This window comes from Centropristis striata, chromosome 21 (assembly GCF_030273125.1).
Source record: "Centropristis striata isolate RG_2023a ecotype Rhode Island chromosome 21, C.striata_1.0, whole genome shotgun sequence".
Taxonomy (NCBI): Eukaryota; Metazoa; Chordata; class Actinopteri; order Perciformes; family Serranidae; genus Centropristis; species Centropristis striata.
In genome coordinates, this window is record NC_081537.1 from 14,438,738 (window position 1) to 14,458,370 (window position 19,633).

General features: G+C 37.8%; 2 protein-coding genes across 2 annotated transcripts in view; one reads left to right on the forward strand and one right to left on the reverse strand.

Annotated features, from left to right (window-relative positions):
• lgi1b (leucine-rich, glioma inactivated 1b) overlaps nucleotides 1–973 on the reverse strand; it is a 20,560-nt gene extending 19,587 nt beyond the window's left edge. The window contains exon 1 of the mRNA XM_059324487.1: nucleotides 918–973. The gene's annotated coding sequence lies outside the window, so the exon portion shown is untranslated. The remainder of the gene's footprint in view (nucleotides 1–917) is intronic.
• On the forward strand, nucleotides 586–19,033 carry fra10ac1 (FRA10A associated CGG repeat 1). The gene is made up of 14 exons (XM_059324489.1): nucleotides 586–662; nucleotides 1,039–1,118; nucleotides 1,851–1,943; nucleotides 2,663–2,708; nucleotides 3,037–3,113; nucleotides 3,314–3,397; nucleotides 3,481–3,565; nucleotides 5,364–5,409; nucleotides 15,229–15,342; nucleotides 16,245–16,287; nucleotides 16,877–17,007; nucleotides 17,212–17,262; nucleotides 18,206–18,290; nucleotides 18,839–19,033. The coding sequence occupies exons 1-14, from the start codon at nucleotides 645–647 to the stop codon at nucleotides 18,879–18,881; spliced, it is 996 nt and encodes a 331-aa protein (XP_059180472.1). The 5' UTR covers nucleotides 586–644; the 3' UTR covers nucleotides 18,882–19,033.
• Nucleotides 19,034–19,633: the final 600 nt, after the last annotated feature.

Genomic DNA, 19,633 nt, shown 5'->3' on the forward strand with positions numbered 1-19,633 from the left:
ATTATTATTATTATTGATAATAATAATAATAATAATAATAATAATAAACAGCACAAAAATATACAAAGATAAATGACACAATAACACAAAATACAAAAAATGCACTTAGATTAAAAAAAGTAAACTATGCAAAATTATATACCAAGACAAAAACAACACAAAATAGGACAAAATACACTGTGATGAAAACAACCCCAAAATACAAAGAAAATACTCTCAGAAAAAAACCAAGACAGAAATACAAGTCAAATAGGTATATGCTATAAACAAGTAAAAAAGGAAAATTGGGTAAAATAGTCATACACCGTTTATTTATACATATATTTCCATGATGGATAATTGCACAGGACTTTGCACTCACACGGTGACAGAGACAAAGCCTCGCCTGGAGATCTAAAGCATGCAATTTTTAGCATCTTATTTAAAATCACAAAGTCTCCCCGGCGACTTGTATTAATATTTATGTTAAAGGATACGGAGACTTATTTTAATCTTCTCTCAGCAGGTCTTTTCTGAATAATTTATGATGTTACCCGTATACGTCATCATTCCGCGATTCGCTGTGCTGCGGCATCACACAGCGACGCCCTTTTCATTTTGTAAACATTAGCAAGCAACTGCTGGAGACTAATGTGAGGAGACTTATGGATAGTCTTGTGAAGGTAACACATATTTTAAAACCGAAAGTCTATTTTTTCATGCTTAACGTATGGAAGAACATTTAGCGTTTTATTTGTTTGGTACTAGCCAGTTAGCATGAAACATTATGCTAAATATAAGTTAGCTAGTTGCCCACAGGGCTGTTACTACTCTATTACCTGCTAACGTTACTCTTTTGATTCCTGGCTACAGTTACGCTTTAAGCAGAACATTTTACCACACTTTAGCTGTACGTTTGGTCCAATGTATGTACTTACCCTTCATCATGAAGCCTGTCTCAAATGATTTTACAGAAGCAGGACTAAACGTCTGTAACAAAGCCCTAAATAATACGGGTCTGATGGGGTTTCGCTTAAATTCGTTCCCGTGTTTTCTCAGGTGCACGGAAGTGGCGGCTATGACTCCGACTTCAGTGATGATGATGGGCAGGAGGAGTCTTCACAGAGAGGCATTAAAAGGTAAGATGCAGACTGTTGACTTACACAGGGAATGTTGCTCTTTTTAATTCATGGGGTTATTATCAGTGGTGGAATGTAACTATGTACATTTACTTAAGTACTGTGCTTAAGTACAATATTAAGGTATGTGTGCTTTACTATTTCCATTTTATGTGACTTTATACTTCTACTCCACTACATTTTGAGGCAAATATTGTACTTTTTTTCCCCACTAGATTTAGCTGCCAGCTTAAGTTACTTTTCAGTTCGAGATTCAACATAAAAACATGATCAATTTAAAGTAATTAAGCATTTTTATACATTCAATCTCATAACAGTATATTAAGTAGTTAACACTGCATCAATAATAATAACCCAATAATTGGAATGTTCTGCATAATGAGTACTTTTACTTTTGACACTTTAAGTACAATTTGATACTTTTGTACTTTTACTTGAGTAAGTTTTGAATGCAGGACTTTTACTTGTAGTGGAGTAATTCTGCAGTGTGGTATTAATACTTCAACTTAAGTAAAATATCTGAATACTTTTTCCACCACCGGTAGTTATTCTGTGCTGACCAAAAGCTAAACTTGGTTTTAGCTGTGTAAGAAGTCATATTTGTTATTAAATGGCTATAATATATATGTGTGCTTCTCCTACCATCTTTACTTTTTCTCAGTAGTTTGGGTGTAGGTAGGACAGCCTCCTCCACTAACACAAGCTTCCTGGACTATTTTGTACCTTTGTCAGGAAACGAGAGAAGGAAATCTTACAGAAGCCATTCGAGAAAGGTCGGCACTCCCAGAAGGCCCACCGGAGTTTACACTCTAATGAAGTGGACAGGTACAGTTCAATTGCAGTGTAATGCAATGCATTTCGACCCCTTTACCTTTACTTTATTATTTTATAATTTTGCATCCTTATGCCAAAATCATTTAAGTTTTTTCCATCCCACAAAATCAAAGCAATTAATGGAATTTCTTATTGAGAAGTATCACATTGACATAATTATTCAGACTCTGATTGCATTTAAGGTCTGGAAACATCTCATTGATGAACAAGTGTCAAAGTAAATGTCCCTTCTGATAATATATAAGAATTGTTAATATTAAAATTAAATCATTCAATCAAATTGAAATTGTACTTGGACTTTGTCTGCATTTTCATGTTTTATTACTGCCAAAGTTGAATTAATTTTTTATTACATTACTTGCCAGCGGAAAGTAAGTTTTTGTTAATTAATGCTTCTATTAAAACTAAATGGGACCATAACTCCTTTTTTTTTGGAATAGTTTTCCGATTGTTCTCACTTTCGATCTGTTTCAAAAAATGGGGGACTTTTAATGCTTCTCATCAAAGGCTCAATTATACTTTGCTAATCCAGAGACAAATCAAGCGCTTTGCTTTTTCTCTGCCGGCTCCATAATACAGTTATTAACACTTCTATCATGGGCAGTGTCACACACTGTCATTATTCAACCCATAATTTAATAAAAACAACAAAATAGTCAGTCAGGCAGTCAACATGATCTTTTAGATAACTATTTTCACCTGATTTTCAGAGAGGAAGCCAGGAACAGAAGAGCCCACCTGATATCACTGAATGCTGTATCCTTTTATTATTTATAATTAGTCATTTTTAATGATTTCTGTGTGAAATGATCACACAGACGAATAAACCTACTGACAATAATAGTAATATGATAATTTCATGTTGGTCAAGTGCTTAGTTGCCTTCATTTAAGACTAAGGAATGTGGGAAATTTCCCTTTCTGTCTGTCTGTCTGTCTGTCTGTCTGTCTGTCTGTCTGTCTGTCTGTCTGTCTGTCTGTCTGTCTGTCTGTCTGTCTGTCTGTGTGTGTGTGTGTGTGTGTGTGTGTGTGTGTGTGTGCAGTAATTAACATTCAAAGTGAGAATGACCTTAAGCAGTCTCCAGTTTGAGCGACATAAGAAGTTTGTTGGTGACTACATACTTTATTATGGAGGACAGATGGCCGACTTCAGACGCTCTTCGTAAGTATCGTGTCTCACAGTCACACTTGACAGTCAGTCATCACGATGTCACTCTAAACTAAAACTAATGAGAATATGTTAACAATAATAGACCATTTGTTGTGCATTGTTTTGTTCCAACAAAAGTTTTAATTGCAAATTATACCAGTAGTAATTGTCTCCTTATCTGTCTTTCATTAAATCTTTTCTTTTGCCCTCAGAGCCAAAGACAAAACCGATTCTGATGTGCTGCGTGAGAATCATCGCTTCCTCTGGAGAGACGAGGACGAGGAGGACATGACATGGTGATCACGCATGATCAAACTGCTGCTTTAATATTCAGTGTGCTTTGATTATTGTTTTGTTTATTTATTATTATTCTGTTCAGGGAAAAAGAACTTGCCAAGAAGTATTACGACAAGCTGTTTAAAGAGTACTGCATAGCTGACCTCAGCAGATACAAAGAAAACAAGGTGGGTTGAATAAGTTAAATGATTTATTGAGTGTTTTATTAAACAGGTTAAACTTTTAAACCTCCTAGCAGTTTTAGGGTGTTTTTTTTACTCTGGTCTCAGCTGAGTCATTTGTGGCTTCCTAGTTGTGATGAGAAGCCCATAATTTAATGTTTTTTACAGGATCTGTGGGTTATCTTAAGTGAAATGTAAAAAAAATGAGACAAAATCTAAAACAAATTTTCGATAAACAACAAGAGTTGTTCGGGGGCTGTGAAACTTCAGTGATAATTTCTGTTTTTTCAGTTTCTGGCCTTGATAAATGGTGTAATTTTGCCGGGGGTTTTCTGCGTTAAAAAAGAAAACATAATTTTTAAACTCGCCTTTTTAAACTTCTGCAGTTCAGAGATTTTTTAGAAATGTCAAACAATGTGACAGCACATACACTAAACTGACTTTTTTGAATACAACTGCTAAACATGTTGAAAGTGTCGTACCAGTAAAATGCTAAATTAAAAAGACAGTTTCTGTGCTGTGTTGTTATGACCGAATTAAAATGATCACATGCGAATGCTGTGCTCTGTTCGGAGGCTGCTGTTAATTAAGATACAGTGTTAAGTAATGGAAAAAAATACCTCTCGACACAAAGCAGAAAAATCTTTTATGTTCTTGCACCTGTTTTTCAAATTAGCTTTGGTTTCAATTAATCCCCCAGATAAAATGTGTCTGTTGCAGCAGCAGCAGCTGAGGAAAAAGGCTAAAGTAAAGCACAAGTTCACATAAGGTGAAACAGAAGTTACCACACCCACAGGATGTAGAGAAAGAAAACAATACAATGAGTGCAGACACCTCAGCCATCCCAGACACTGCTGCCAGGACTTGGCAAGGCGATTAATTTTTGCACTGCGCTCCAAAATGACACTAATTGTCCCACTGGTGGTGCCATGAGCAGAGGTTAAAATTTCATAACTCAGACTAATCTTCACCACCACTGGTCTGTTTGAGATAAATGTTCAGGGTGTGATGTGTTTTGGCGCCGTGCTCTGCCTCTAGTGTCCAATGGGCCATTCTGGTCTGAGGCCAGGCTTTAAAACTGACAATATGTTAAACCCAAGGGCAGTGTCCTTATGGCTCCATAGCTGCACTGCTTGGTTAAATGACTCTGTGCTCAAATATCTTTCAAGTGTGACTGTTATGAAGTTGACAAATTTCTGACAGAGCACATACTGATATAATCCACAACACCCCAATTGACTGATAATTATCAAACACCCTATCAGCTCAGTTGACTCAGAACTTGCTACATGAATCCAGATTTCCTCATAAATTACTCATATTTGTTAATGATTGCAAATGCACTGCTGAGTTACATCATTCCAACAAGTTTAGTCAAATTTTGATCCGTTGTGTAAATGAGGTATGACAGCATGCAGATGAATCACAGACAGAGTGCTCTGACAGCTATGTGAAGGCACTGGCAAAAAAAATACTAATTTCTAATAATCATCTCTTCATTCATGCATACCTGTCAAATTACATTTACAGTAAAGTGGTAGAAGTAGGCCATATATCCTTCCACAACAAAACATGACAGATATATTTATAAACAATATTTACATGAAATTGTGTGTTATAGCAGTTACATTTTTCCACTGAAACAAATGATCTAATGATTATTCAGATACAGGGATAATACTGAGTTATGACAGGTTTCTGATTTGTTTGAACTGATGATGTTTACATTGTGTTTTAGCCACATGCTAAACACACACTTAAAGCTGTACTTTATGTTCTGTCTTTTTAAATGTGTGCTCAACAGTTTGGATTTCGTTGGCGGACCGAGGATGAAGTCGTTTCTGGCAAAGGTATGGCATTATACACAAAAAAAGTTATGTGAATAACTTAACTTGTGAACTTCATTAAAGAAACAATCTTGGTAACTTAATGAAGGTATTGATATTTACTGGGACAAGTAACATGTATATAGATATATATATACACTAGCGCTCAAATGTTTGGGGGCACCCAGAACATGTCTGTGGTATTTTCCATGAAAACAAACTGTTTTATTTAGGAAATGAGCTACAAAATGAATCAAAAATATAGTAAAGATATTGACAAGGGTAGAAATAATAATTTAAACCTGGTCAAATCTCCAACTTTACCTCTAGATACTCAACTAGCCTGAGGAAGGATCATTTTATTGCTTCTCAAATCATAAGCTTCTTATAATGCACAGGTGTTTTAATGATCAATTTAATTTCAACACTATAAACGTGGATTAACACAATGTGCCACTGGAACACAGGAGTGATGGTTGCTGACAATATATAATAGATATTTCATAAGAAAATCAGCCTTTTCCAGCTTTAATAGTCATCTACCACATTAACAATGTCTTGACTGATCAATGAAATGTTAATTAATTTTAAAAAAATTAGCTTTTCTTTAAAAAAATAAAGACATTTCTAAGCGACCCCAAACTTTTGAGCAGTAGTGCTTATAAAATAATAATAATAATTAATTTTATTTAATAGGGCGCCTTTCAAGGCACTCAAGGTCGCCTTACAACATGGAGAAAGAAAAAAAAAAGCATTATATCCACATGTTATTATTACTTATTTATTCTAAATAAATGGAGCTATTAGATATGCACTTGTAAAAATAAGAAAAACTTGCAGTGCTAATAGAGCTGTTTCAACGGAACATAGCTAATACTGACTTTTTCCTTTTTATGGAAAAGCGGGTAATTGGATTTTCCAGTTAATATGGTTAAAGAAAGGGATTCTACTGCACACTTAGTTTTAGCAGGTTTGTGTGTGTTCACACTGGAAAAGAATTGTAATTTCCTGTTGCAATAATGATAATGCCGTTACTATGCCAACTGCTAAAACACCATACTATGATGATCAGTATGCAGTACACTGTATATAATAAGTATGCAGTGTGGATATGTAAAATGCCTCTTTCTCCTAATAGTATGCCCACAAAACTGTTCACAACCTTATCCACTAGATGGCGACAGAGATTTACACAGCAGTACATAACATAAAGTGGACATAATGTCTCTCCACATGAAAGATCATACAAACATGCTTGTTTCACTTCACTTTGACTAATTAGCTCGTCAGAATCAAAAATCACAGACAGGTCCTGCATGCCTAACATTTTGTTTTCCTGTTTATGTCTCACACCGAAAGAAAAACCTAATTTCACCTCTGCACTTGTGATGGAGCCTGCTTTGACAGTTTGGCACTGCTTTGATGATTAATTGTTCAGGATTAGTACAACACCTCTCTGTCTACTGTTGGTGTGACAGTGAAAGATATTTATAGGTTTACCAGGAGGGACAATATCAGCAACTCAGTGAGGGTAAACCTGCCTCGGCACCTCATTGATATGCTTCGAGACTCTCGCGTACAATTTACATTTGAATAATTTGCTTCCGTTTGCATCAATGCTGCCTCACAAACAGTATGTCTGAGAAAGCTGACTAAGCCAATATATTGTTCCAGATTAAGAGTGTGTAATCCTGGTCTCTGACAGTTCACCCCCTGCAGCAATACTCTACAGGAAGTGGGATTAGATCGGGTCAGAAGCACTTCACTTCAGGCTGACACGTCTGTGATTTGTTTACATTAATGATTCCCACAGAAATACTTCTTAAGCACTATTTAGAGTACGGGACACTAAACTCTCCGGTGAAATCAATACTAATCTAATCCTGTAAGGAAGACCCAAAGTCCTCATTCAGATGCGGAGAAAAAAAAGCTTGTGCAAAGTGAAAAGGTGTTGCAAGTTACAGGTGGAAGAAGTGTTTATCATGGCTTTATTGTTCAATTAGTAACACAGGGAATAAATGTTTTTAGTCCAGGATCAGGTGTAGTGCTTCTCTGATGACCAGACTCCGTTTCTGCTTACAGATAAATTAACAACTCTGACTTTTTCCAATTGAAATCTCCTTATAAAATGGACAATGCACTTGCAGCTCAGCCACGGACACCTTTTTGGAAATCATCCACTTATCATCCGTGCGCTTCAGGTCATGTTGGTATTAGGCAATGCTGTCTACTCTTCACCCAATCAGGTGGATTATGAAGAGCGCTGAGCTTTCTTTTCATGGCCATGCTGTGATACCGGATGAAGGAATGTGCAGTGCTGAAAGCTTTCGGTCTTTCTTCTTTTAGACGTTTTTAATGCCTTTCTTTCCTTTAAAAAGCGAAGGAGAAAGAGCAGGAAAATATTATGTCCTTGAATCAAGTACATGAGAGCAGGATCACATGTTATCCCTGCATCTAAAGGAATCCTTGAAGAATGAGATTTGCTTTTACTTCTTGCTCATCTTCCTCCCATTCTGTGTCTGGTTCAGAAACATTCATACCTCTGAAAGATTCACATGAATTCTTTCTATTTGTGTGTGAGGGAAAGAGAATGCAGAATGAAGCCTTTGAGCTCTAAAGAGGGCCTGTAAACAGACTGTTAATGTGCCTGGTGGAGCTTATTTTCTGCACAAACAAAAGGCATGTTTAAAACATAGAAACAGAATAACTTCATTATTCTATTTCTTTGGTTTGAAAGGGATATTTTTGTAAACCCATCATTAAATAAGCACATTGAATTCTAAAATGTGTCCTGAGAGTCTTTTATGCTGGAGGAGATATACATGTAGGCATGCAGGCACTTCATTCCAAGTCATGTTTTTCAGTGGATTTCCCTTCTGATCTTTAGTCTTGCTGTCAAGAGGGAGTCAAAGGTCAAAGATAGTTGAGGCCAGGCCCATTTTGGATGGGCCTCTTGTCAAACTATGTCTTGTGGACTTGGCTTATATAACTTTCCTGTCTTAAGAAATGTTTTTTTTAACATGCTTGCCACCACACACACACTGTCGGCAATCAAGATTGACCCACCTCTGCTGCCTTTGGCTATGTGAGGCAACTTTAAGCCTGAACTTTGATATTATAGTTTCCAGAAGTTGCTGACCTTCTGACCTTAAATCAGTTATTATTATTTTAGTTTGTGATACTATATTAATTTAGCTTGCTTTTGCCTTTTGCTTTTGCTTGAGTTGTCTTCTGTTTACCTGATGCTACCTCTTCTTTAGTTAGTTTTCAGTTTCATACACAGCATTTGGTATTGTCAAATCCTATTACATTCTGGCTCTTTCCATTCATTTTCTGTTTTAATATAAAAAAAAGTGATAGCCCCTCAGCGTGAGATCCTCTCAGTTGCTAAACGGTTGCTTTAGGCTGCCCTGGGTTGCACTGTAGCCAGGATTTGTATTTTGCATGAATATCCTGCTGGGCTCTGTTGTGCCAGGAAAAATAAATCAGCCTCAGAGAAGTAACTGAGTGTGTTCTAAGTGTAAGAAGTGATAGCTCATTAGGCCACAGACTACAAAGCTTTCAGAATTGCCCAGTCTAACAATAGAGACTGCCAGTGTCTCTGTTTTTATTGTTTTAATGTGGTAATCTGTGAGTGTGAATAGGGTGTTGCACATTAAAATGAAGAAATAAGAGTATTTCTCAATAGTCTACGGAGGGAGAGGCGGGTGGAATGCAGGTCTTTGGACATAAAACAATCTCAGGAGTATGTCATACTCTCTAGTCTCCTTAGTTAACAGGATGCTGTCGAGTAAATAAAATTTGCAGAAAACTAAAAAGTGTTGAACTTTAGGTCAGCAGTCTTAACTGCTTGTCGATGAGAGACAGACATAAAGAAGACCATATCCGATTCAGAGTCAGAGGCAGAACTATGTGGTTGGAAAAAAGAATCAGTCTTTTGGATGCCAGTTCCTTTTTCCATATTTGAAAAATCTGCCTGCGGGCAGTAAGTGTGAATTGTTCGGTTTTTCCCACAGGCTGAGAATTTATTAAAGGTGGTCGACCCCGAGGAAGGGTGAAAGGAGGGGGTGGGGAGCAGCAAGAGTTGACTGCAAAACAGGACTGACTTCACAAGCTCAATAAATATTGCTCAAAAATGCAGCATTCTGACAGACCTTTCAATCAATCTGCAATTTAACGACCAAAAACTCTTTTGGTTGGGGGCAAATGTATTTGATTGGGTCAACCAAGTAAAACAAGGCTAATGCTAATCCATTTTGATATTAACTATTCTTCATATGCCTTTTTAGAATAGCCTCAGTTTAACCTTTGAGGAAGTGCGCTTTTGCATTATCTTGCAGAGAGTTAAATCAGATGATAGCAACAGCTAGCAGACAGTTAGCTTAGCATAAAGACTAGAAACAGAGTGACACAATCAAGCAGTAATTTCCAAGGCTGAGAAGTGAATGCAAAAAACTCCAATTCCTTGACTGGCCACTTGAGTCTGACTCCAAAAGGGAGTCAGTCTGCATCTACACCAGGCTTGGAATTTCGTCATTTTAGGGGCAAGGCCATTTGGCCTTCCGGTTCACACTTATTTTAAGGGCACAAAGGCCACATGACAGGGCATAAAGGCCGTTTGGTTAAATTACGCTGGTTTTACCTTTCAGATTAATACCTTAACATTCTCATTCACCAAGAAACGTTAATGCACATTATATTAAATATATTAGAAAGGACCTTTTTGGAAAATGACAAATGAACCTGTTTTGAAAAGATGGCAAATGCATATATTTTGAAAAGATGGCAAAATGAATCTCCTGCCTGAGTTCATCTAAGAGTAAGGAAAGAGAAATGCCTCCTCCCTGCCATAAAAAAGGAACCTGCTGAGGTGAAATTTACATCAGCTAAATGTCAGCCCTTGTTCCTGAGGTAGGGAAGACATTAGCGCTATCCCAACTAGCTAGCTATCGCTAGTTTTCATGACGCAAAAATGTAACATTAACGAGTTGATTTTAAATAGGCAAATACAATGGTAATTACCTATCAATAGTAATTTCTATAAAAACGTAAATGTTAAGTTCTGTCAAATACTACCACATACTTCAGTCACAACAGATCAAAACAAGCTAACATCCTGCTAGCTTACCTGTGCTGCGCATCAACACATGGCTCATTTGAATATTCAAATGAGCCATGTGTTGATGCACACATCTCAAAGGATGGAGAGTGGGTCGGTTAGCGTTGTGTTTGCTGGAACTTTGACAGGGGCGCAAAGGCCACCTTGGCCGTAAATTGAACATTTTTTCACAGGGTATCAAGGCCAGAGTGTGGGGCAACGACGGCCATGGCCGTCGTGGCCGTCGTGAAATTCCCACCCTGAACTACACCCATTTTAAAATGACTAAAAAGACAGTCTACAGCTAATTATCCCCTTCATGACAACTGTGGGATGCTGATGTCGACTCTGGGCATGAAAAGTGAAGCCAATGCAGAATTACCTTACAACTACATTCTTATTAATGGCCAGCAGGGGGAGACTCTACTGGTGGCAAAGAGAAGTCAGATTGTATTGAAGTCTATGTGAAATTGAACCAACTTATCACTTGATTTTGTTACCTTGGTAAACATTTTTCTAACGAGATTATGGCTTTAATAGCTAGTTTCAAGTCTTCTTCAAAACAGCATGATGTTAAATTTGTCAATCATGACGTGAATCCCCCATTTGATAGCGTCAAAGAATGAATAAAACCAAATTTTATCAGAAAAAATAACAATTGAACATAAATGTTCAGGTTGCATCTGCTAACATCGATGGGGGGTTATAAAAAAAGAAAACGCCTCTTAACTTCTCTTTTTTGCTCTTTTTTTTTTTTTTCCTACACTGTTTATGGCAATAAAACTTTCATCATCGTACATCAACTTTTTCGAAAATCAGCATTAGAGCAAATCACATGTACCCAGGTGATGAGGATACAAGGGCCTTGACATTGATCAAATAGTGGAAAGCAGCCACCAGGCAGTGATCAAGATATGTTGGCTTCACATTTGACGTCAATCTTTATTTACAAACTAGGGTCCCATGTAACAGAAACATATGTTGCATCACAGTGCAATCCATTTGAAATATTTTGTCTAATAGCAATATCTTAGTCAGAATACCTAATGAACCTTGATTTATAATTAAATCCCAAGAAAACAGGCCTAGTTTCATAATACCGTGTTCTTTGTGAACTTTTAATAGTTACTCAAGAGTGAATACAAAGTGAGAGAGTGCTGGCTCAGGTCATTGCCCTCTGACTTCATCCAGTGAATGTTAATCATGCAGCCATCTGGGGCTTTAGTAACCACTGACGTAGAAGGACTGTAGTTTCCTTTCTTAATGAGTTAACTCAGCTAACCTGGAGCCAGCTCTTTTCATGGAGCACGTGAGGCTCGCTTGATGTGTGAGGATTCCCAATACTTGTCAACAAAACACAGACGTCCTACAGAGACCCATAAAGTACCTTTTGTGTAACGCTTATTTTGTATAGCAGTGATGCTCTATGTGGCACTATTCTTTAGGCCCCTGAGAACAGCAGCAGTAAAAGTCGTGCTTATTAGGTTTAATGTGGGAAAATGTGAGACCAGGGGGCAGAAAACTATCAGAACTAAGTGAAGAATAGTTTCCTGACCTTGATTATATTCAGTTTTTGACATTTATTTCAACAAAGAAGTTGCCTGGAAACACATTTCTATTGACTCCCACTCTGTCAGGGTTGTGGTTTTGAGTAGCTGGAGGGTCAGATACATTCACACTCTCCACCTTATAACCTTCGAATACATCACAGTCTTTTATATTTGACACTGAGCTGCTTCTCTGCAGCAGCCAGGGGATTCAGTGCCTTGTTCAAAGGCATTCAGTTTTGTGTACAAGCACAGGCTTTTACCTCCCTTCTCCTCTGATAAAAGCTGGTGTAAGTCCATGCAGCAAATTGTGTTTAATTGATTTATTTTTGTGTACGTGATGGAAAGAGTAGGGTGTCATGGGAGAAGTCCAGTGCGATTGTGATAGACGTCACTGATGATGGTGAAGACAGGATTCTCTTGGGTCTCAGGACACCAGTCACTATTCATGGCGTCACATTGGCACCGAGTAGAGAAGAAGGCCCTGTCCCAAGTCACACCCATGGAGATCAGATAGGGCGGACATCAAGGATTTAAAGGGATACGCTACTTTTTGCAGTTTCTATTCACTTGGGACTTCTTGGGACTTCTATATATATATATATATATATATATATATATATATATATATATATATATATATATATATAAACCTTCCATGCAATGTTTGTCAGCTGTCCACCACTTTGATTCAAATATTGTTGAATATCTCAACAAGAATTGGATGGATTGCCATTAATTTTAATACAGACATTCATGGTCACTGTATTGATCTGACTCTTTCATTTCCAATACAGATACCTGGGCTTTGAGTATGAGTCAATACCATGTACCCATCCAATAACAGTGATTGGGAAACTTTATTTTTGATTAGTTTTCTTTGGCATGATGCCACAGACTCCTGATCAGGCTCAGTGAGTCAGTATCACACAAATATCAAATACCAGAATTGGATCAGTTCATACTTGATTATAAAGGCAGCTTTGTCGATAGTGCAAACATTATGTTGAGATATTCCTTTATTGATCGCCATGGGGAAAATTCAGGTGTTGCAGCAGCACAATCATAGAGTGAAACAGATTAAGATAATAAAGATATAATAAAATAATGAAAAAATAAATTATAATTAGCACATAGTTTAAAATAAGGATGTCTGACAAACAAAAGTGGTAATCCTAAACTAACTAATGAAATTGGTCATTTCTTTTCAGTTTGAGAAGTCAAACCTTGGAAATCTAGACAAATAAATAGAATTTGAACTTCATGACATTTCATTTCATTAATTAAATTATTATTCATTGATCAACATCACTGTAAATGTGCCAGTATTAGCCAAGAGGCTTGGCCCAGTGTTAAATAAATGAAAGGAGCAGCCATAGAGTTTGACATTAAGGATCATGGGGTATCAGAGCCATAATATAATAAAACATTTTTATGGCTTACAAAGTTAGCCATATGGTGTCTTTTCAAATACAGCTCAACATTCTACTTCTAGCTGCACTGGCACTTTAACTGTCCCTATTTACTTTTAACTGTTATTTTCCTATGTCCTCAATTAATCTAGTCCTCAATTAATCTAGTCAACCTTAGCACAGCCAAGGACTGGAGCCAGGAGTGTCTTTTTTAGCTGACGTCATGGAACCCTAATCTAATGCAGCACGTGAAGCGAAAGTCTGCCGTATGGCCTAAGTGGCCTATGACGACCAGCACCGACTCAGCTGAATGTTTACAGTCCCAGTCTTAGACAGGTGAGGGAAGGCATCCTCTCCTCTTACAGTCAGGAGCATTTCTTTCCCCTGTGCCAAGAATGGACTGCTCTGACGCACTTGCTCCCTCTGTTACAATCTGAGGGAACCCCAGAGACCAGATCAATGCCACCTTAAGCTCCTCGAGGGATAATAGGCAGGCTGTGCAGCGGCTGGAGGGAGGCCTGAGGGGATGAGGTGAGGTGAAGAAAGGGAGATGAGAAGGAGCTGGGGGATAAGGGGGGGAAGGGGTAGACAGGGGGGGGTGAATGAGAGCAGCAGGGTATGGAGGTTGCCTGACAGAATCTGAACCCTGTGGAGATTTAAAGTCTGCATCACTCAATCCTAAAATAAAACATGCTTTGCTTTACCATTATTTTCTACTTTCTAATTCTCTTTTGACTTTTCTCTCTATAATTTATTACACACAATAATATTCATGCACTCTTTGGTGTGTTTGGTCTTAACCCTTTTACAAATTATCAAAGTTAAATATTTTTGTCAATCATTTCAGAAAGTGAAAGTCATACATTATATAGTGAAATACTTCAGGCTTGTAATATTTCAAGCCTGTTTTTCTTGTAATTTTGATGATTATGGCTTAGAGATAATGAAAACCAAAAACTCAGTGTCTCAGAAAATTAGAATATTATGAAGAAGTCCAATATTGTAGTCCAGTCAGTGGTGATTTGTGGTGCCATGTCTTCTGCTGGTGTTGGTCCACTCTGTTTTCTGAAGTCCAAAGTCAACATAGCAGCCATCTACCAGGACAATTTAGAGCACTTCATGCTTCCACAAGCTCTTTGGAGATGATGATGTCATTTTCCAGCAGGACTTGGCACCTGCCCACACTGGCAAAGGTACCACAAGCTGGTCAAATGACCATGGTGTTACTGTGCTTGACTGGCCAGCAAACTCTGCTGACCTGAACCCCATAGAGAATCTATAGGCTATTGTCAAGAGAATGGTGAGAGACACCAGACGCAGATGACCTAAAGGCTGCTATCAGAGCAACAAGGGCTTCCAATACACCTCAGCAGGGCCACAGGCTGATCTCCTCCATGCCACACCGTATTAATGCAGTAATTCATGCAAAAGGACGCCAAACCAAATATTGGGTGTATAGAAATGAACATACTTTTCAGAAGCCTGACATTTTTTTCTTATGTAATATTCTAATTTTCTGAGACACTGAGTTTTGTGTTTTCATTATCTCTAAGCCAGAATCATCAAAATGACAAGAAATACAGGTTGGAAATATTTCACCCTATGTGCAATGAATCTATATAATATACAAGTTTCAGTTTCTGGAATAATTGACCAAAAATATTGAACTTTTTCACGATATTCTAATATTTTGAGATGTACCTGTAGATTGCTTAATTGTCACACCAATGTAAATGTCATTGAATTAGATGCATGTATACAGCACATGTGCTCTCTGGTCTTCCAGGTCAGTTCCAGTGTGGAAACAAACGCTGTGAGAAGCAGGAAGGCCTAAAAAGCTGGGAGGTGAATTTTGCCTATGTGGAACACGGCGAGAAGAAAAATGCATTGGTCAAACTCAGTAAGCTAAAACTCACATTATCTTTTCTATTTCTGGGGTCATTCTTTCTTTCTTTGTGTCTTTGCATGTGTGTCTTTGAATGTGTGTCTGTGCATGTGTGTGTGGTTGTGGCCTACTGGGGTTTCAAGTCTAAGACCCGGCTCATAATAATCCTCCTCCAGGTATCATACCACAGAAAATCCTGTTAGAATAATTACCGTAATTGGAGGACCCACCAGTCATCGTAAAGTCAGTCAAGCAGGAAATGACAGCCTCTTTTAACAAGCTAGAGCAACAGGTCACATCCAGACATTTTTCTCCTCATCAACTAAAATGTTTTCCAGTTTGTAATAATTCCTAGTTCGATGTTTGGACAGTTGCAAATGTTGTGACGGTAATGGAACATGATCGGGTGAACTTAGTAAGGCACATTGGAGGAATGGAATAGATAGGGATGGTTTTGGACAGAATTAAGGATTATTACTTATTTAATACATTTTCTCAAAACATCAAAGCATTTAAAGTCAATTTAAAGTTTCAAAGCTTAGTTATAATAGCTCAAGAGAAATCATCTTTCTAATAAAGTAAAACAGGAGATCCACAGAGTTCTGTACTTGGTCCTCTTCTCTTTCATGTATATATAAATTACTGTACAGTATTACATCATAGCGGAAGTTTCCACATGTATGCAGATGATACTGTTTTATATCTATGTGGTAGAACTATTTTCTCAATTTACAGACATTAGTTGCATCATTTATACTGGGAAGCAACATTTAAAGTCCTGCTGTCAAATAAACAAACAAACAAACAGAAACCAAAATCCTCCATGGTGAAGGTAATGACATTAAATTGACAACTTTTCCTTAACCATTATCTTTTGTGAGTTAGTTATGATCATGCCATGTTGTTTCCCTTTCTAGGACTATGCCCTGAATGCTCTTTCAAACTCAATTACCACCACAAGTAAGTATATTTCACCTTTGAGACATTTTCACATTAAAAATGCAGATCTATCTGTCAGTGATGAGTGATTTCAAAGATTGTGGAGAGTGTGCACTGACTGGTCTGCTAGAAGTAGGGCAGGTCACCATGGACAGCACGCATTATTTTTTTAGCATATAGGGTTTTAGGATTCAAGCACTATGATTAACGTCTCCTATCTTAGTTTTATTTTTCACCCGTCAGATCGTAAGCATATATCTCACTGCTTATTTTAAGAGGAATTTTGACAGAACTGAATATGAATATTTAGCTTGAAGTTGTTATGGATGAAAATCTAAATAATGACAGTAATCTGAAAGGTTTAGATATGTGATGCCAAGGCTTTGCACAGTTGTTCAGATTTTAAGAGGGCCGTTGAGTGTTCAAACAGACTTTGTAACAAAAAGTAAAGAAAGCATTCATCTGTGTACAGCTCCAGCAAGGATTCATTCATGCACCTTTCAAAGTGCCTTTGGTCTTGAAGGTTTGTTAGGTTTTCTTACAAAGAGTGCTGTAATTGGCTGCTTTGTATTGTGAATACAGCTTGTTCAAAGCGCGTTTCTCTTCGTAGGAGGAAGGAGGTGAAAGCAAAGACTAAAGGGATATCGCAGGAGAACCAGGAGCCACCAGAGAAGAAGAAAAAGAGTAAGAAGAAGAGATCATCTTCACATTCCAAGAAGCACAAACACAAGAGACGGCGAGGTAAGACTCCTCTCATCTTTTTTTAATAAACTGGCCCATTAATTAGGGCAGTTATCTCATCAGATAGAAGCACCCTTGTAGCTGCCTTGTTTATATTTTACTCTCAGAATTGTTATCATTTTTCTCTTGTGTTTGACATGATTTTGTAATGACTCCCTTTTGAGGAAAGTATATCTTATTTTGTAACTTTCTGTTTCTCTACAGATCGCTCCGCCTATTCCAGCAGCTCGGAGGAGTCGCAGGACTCGGACAAAGGTAGTGTTTATAACTTGCACACAGACACACACAGAAACACAAGTACCTCCCCCATGTTAAAAACACACATTGGACAGTTGATCTACTCCCCCAGGCTTCCTGGACAGACACTCCTCCAAAGTGGAGTGAAAACACCCTGACAACAAGCCTTTCTGGACTCATATATTTGCCCTGTAGCAAATAGTGATATACAGACAGCAGGTCTGCTTTCTATCAGCTGTCTTTCTCCTCATTCCTCTAGATTTTCTTTGGCTTTTTTTCCCTGTCATTTTGCCCTTCACTGTGAGCAGCGTGAAATGAATTATGTTTTTGCCCCTGTGTCCCTGTTCTGTTTATTCCAGGATCTGGATGGATGGATGGGTGGGCGGATTGTGGTGGAGGTGTACACAAAAACAAACTTTCTCTGTCCAGGGTTATGTCATTGAGTTCAACATGCTTTTGGATCCACACACAAACACACTTCCCTACTTTTTTTAAAAATTCAGTCGTACATATTCAAAGCAGCTGTTAAAGACTCAACTTGATTAAATGTAGGAAACCTGAAATTTTGTGTAATTTGAGCAATGTGTTAGGGGAGAGTTGGAGACTTTAAGGTTATGGAAGCACTTTTTCTCTTGGAAAATAAAAGGAACTTTGTTTTTAGGCCACATCAAGGGTGCCATTTTTGTTTTACACAATATGATCTGGCTGTTAATCTGCTCTTAATTTCCATATTTGTTTACGAAGTTTAAATTTCTGTTGTAATGTATAAACAATTGTATGGCATGCTTTATTCTATTCTTCAATTACAGACTTCTATGCTGAAACTGAGCAGTCAGAGAACTTCCTGTTGAGTGAGGCTAACAGCAAAGACCCTGACCTTAAACCTGATGAACAAGGGTTATGGCTTAACCTAGTTTTTCCCCTTTCTGTGACTGACCGCTCTCTGAATCTCTCCCACCAGATTCTGAAGCTGGCGATGAGCCAGAGGGCCAATCAGAAGCCGACCACTGGCGAGGACCCGCTCCTGCCATAGAGGAAAAGTCAAGGTGAGGTCAACAGCAAATGCTCATATTAAATCTCACCCAGTAAGCTGCTGTAAAACCATCACAGACAGTCTTTACCACTTAGCCTACATAGGTTACTGATCTCTATATAGACCACTTAGGTACCCCGCACAAAGCTTTCCTGAACTCTTGAGAAAGTCTTTACATCTTCAACTTGCACCTGCCAGTGAGATTTAATACGACTAAATGGTTTATTCAAGCATGTACTATATTTAGTATATAAACAAAAACCATCATAACAAATAAATTATGTTCTTCCCTGAGGCACGTTTGTTTAGATTGTCCTTTTTTTGCTGCCTGTCCCTGTGTATTTATTTTATATACTCTACCAGAGTTGATACTCCAGATCATTTCATGTTGAGAGCTTGAATACAGTGTAAATGAAATAAAAAAATGTAAAAAAAATAGCATAGCACTAACACTTCCAGTTAGTCAGGGGCCACCCGTACAACTCATTTAACAGGCTGTGTCAGTACCGTGCATGAAAGAACATAACATTTCTCTGATTTTGTTTGTCGTTATCTGTCTAGGGAGGAGGAGTTTGATGAGTACTTTGAAGACATGTTTCTTTGACTGCTTGTATCAGTGGGAGCCCTGCTGTGACTACACTTCCTTCAGCGTGTCACTGACATTAAGCATGTTCTGTTCTGAGTCTTGTGTGCATGTTGGTTTATTTGATGATATGTTTCTGTACTGCTGGAGAAATAAACATGATGTTTATCTTGTATATGTCTGAGTCTTTGATTTATATGTTTGTCACATCTCCATTTCAATCCTGCTACACTGCTTCACGCTAGCAGCATGGCTCTAGGGATGACATTGTCCATCTGTCCATCAGTCCAGACTAAAATGTTTCCACAACGTTTGGCTAGGTTGCTATGACATTTGGTACAAATATGTATATTTCTTTGAGATGAATTGCAGTTACTTCAGTCGCAATCTGAGTTTTATTCATTAAGCGCCAAATCTAAATTTAAATGTGTCCAGTTTTTTAACAATTATTTGAACATTTTACAGACTTTTTTCACTGATTTTGACTTGCAGGAAAATCACAGGTGTTGGGCTGTGGAAACAGCAAAAGATCCCACCATTTCTCACACACAACAGCAAGACATACTCTATATGTGTGTGTGGTTTTGTGTCTCTTTGTAACTGTCTTTTTGTGTTTTTTTTATCCTTTCGCAGTCATTTTGCATCTCTTTATAGTCATTTTGTGTCTCTTTGTAGTTGTTTTGCCCTTTTTCATAGACATTGTGATTCCCTTTGCAGTTGTTATTCATCTCTTTGTAGTCCTTTTGTGTCTCCTTGTAGTCGTATTGTGTTTC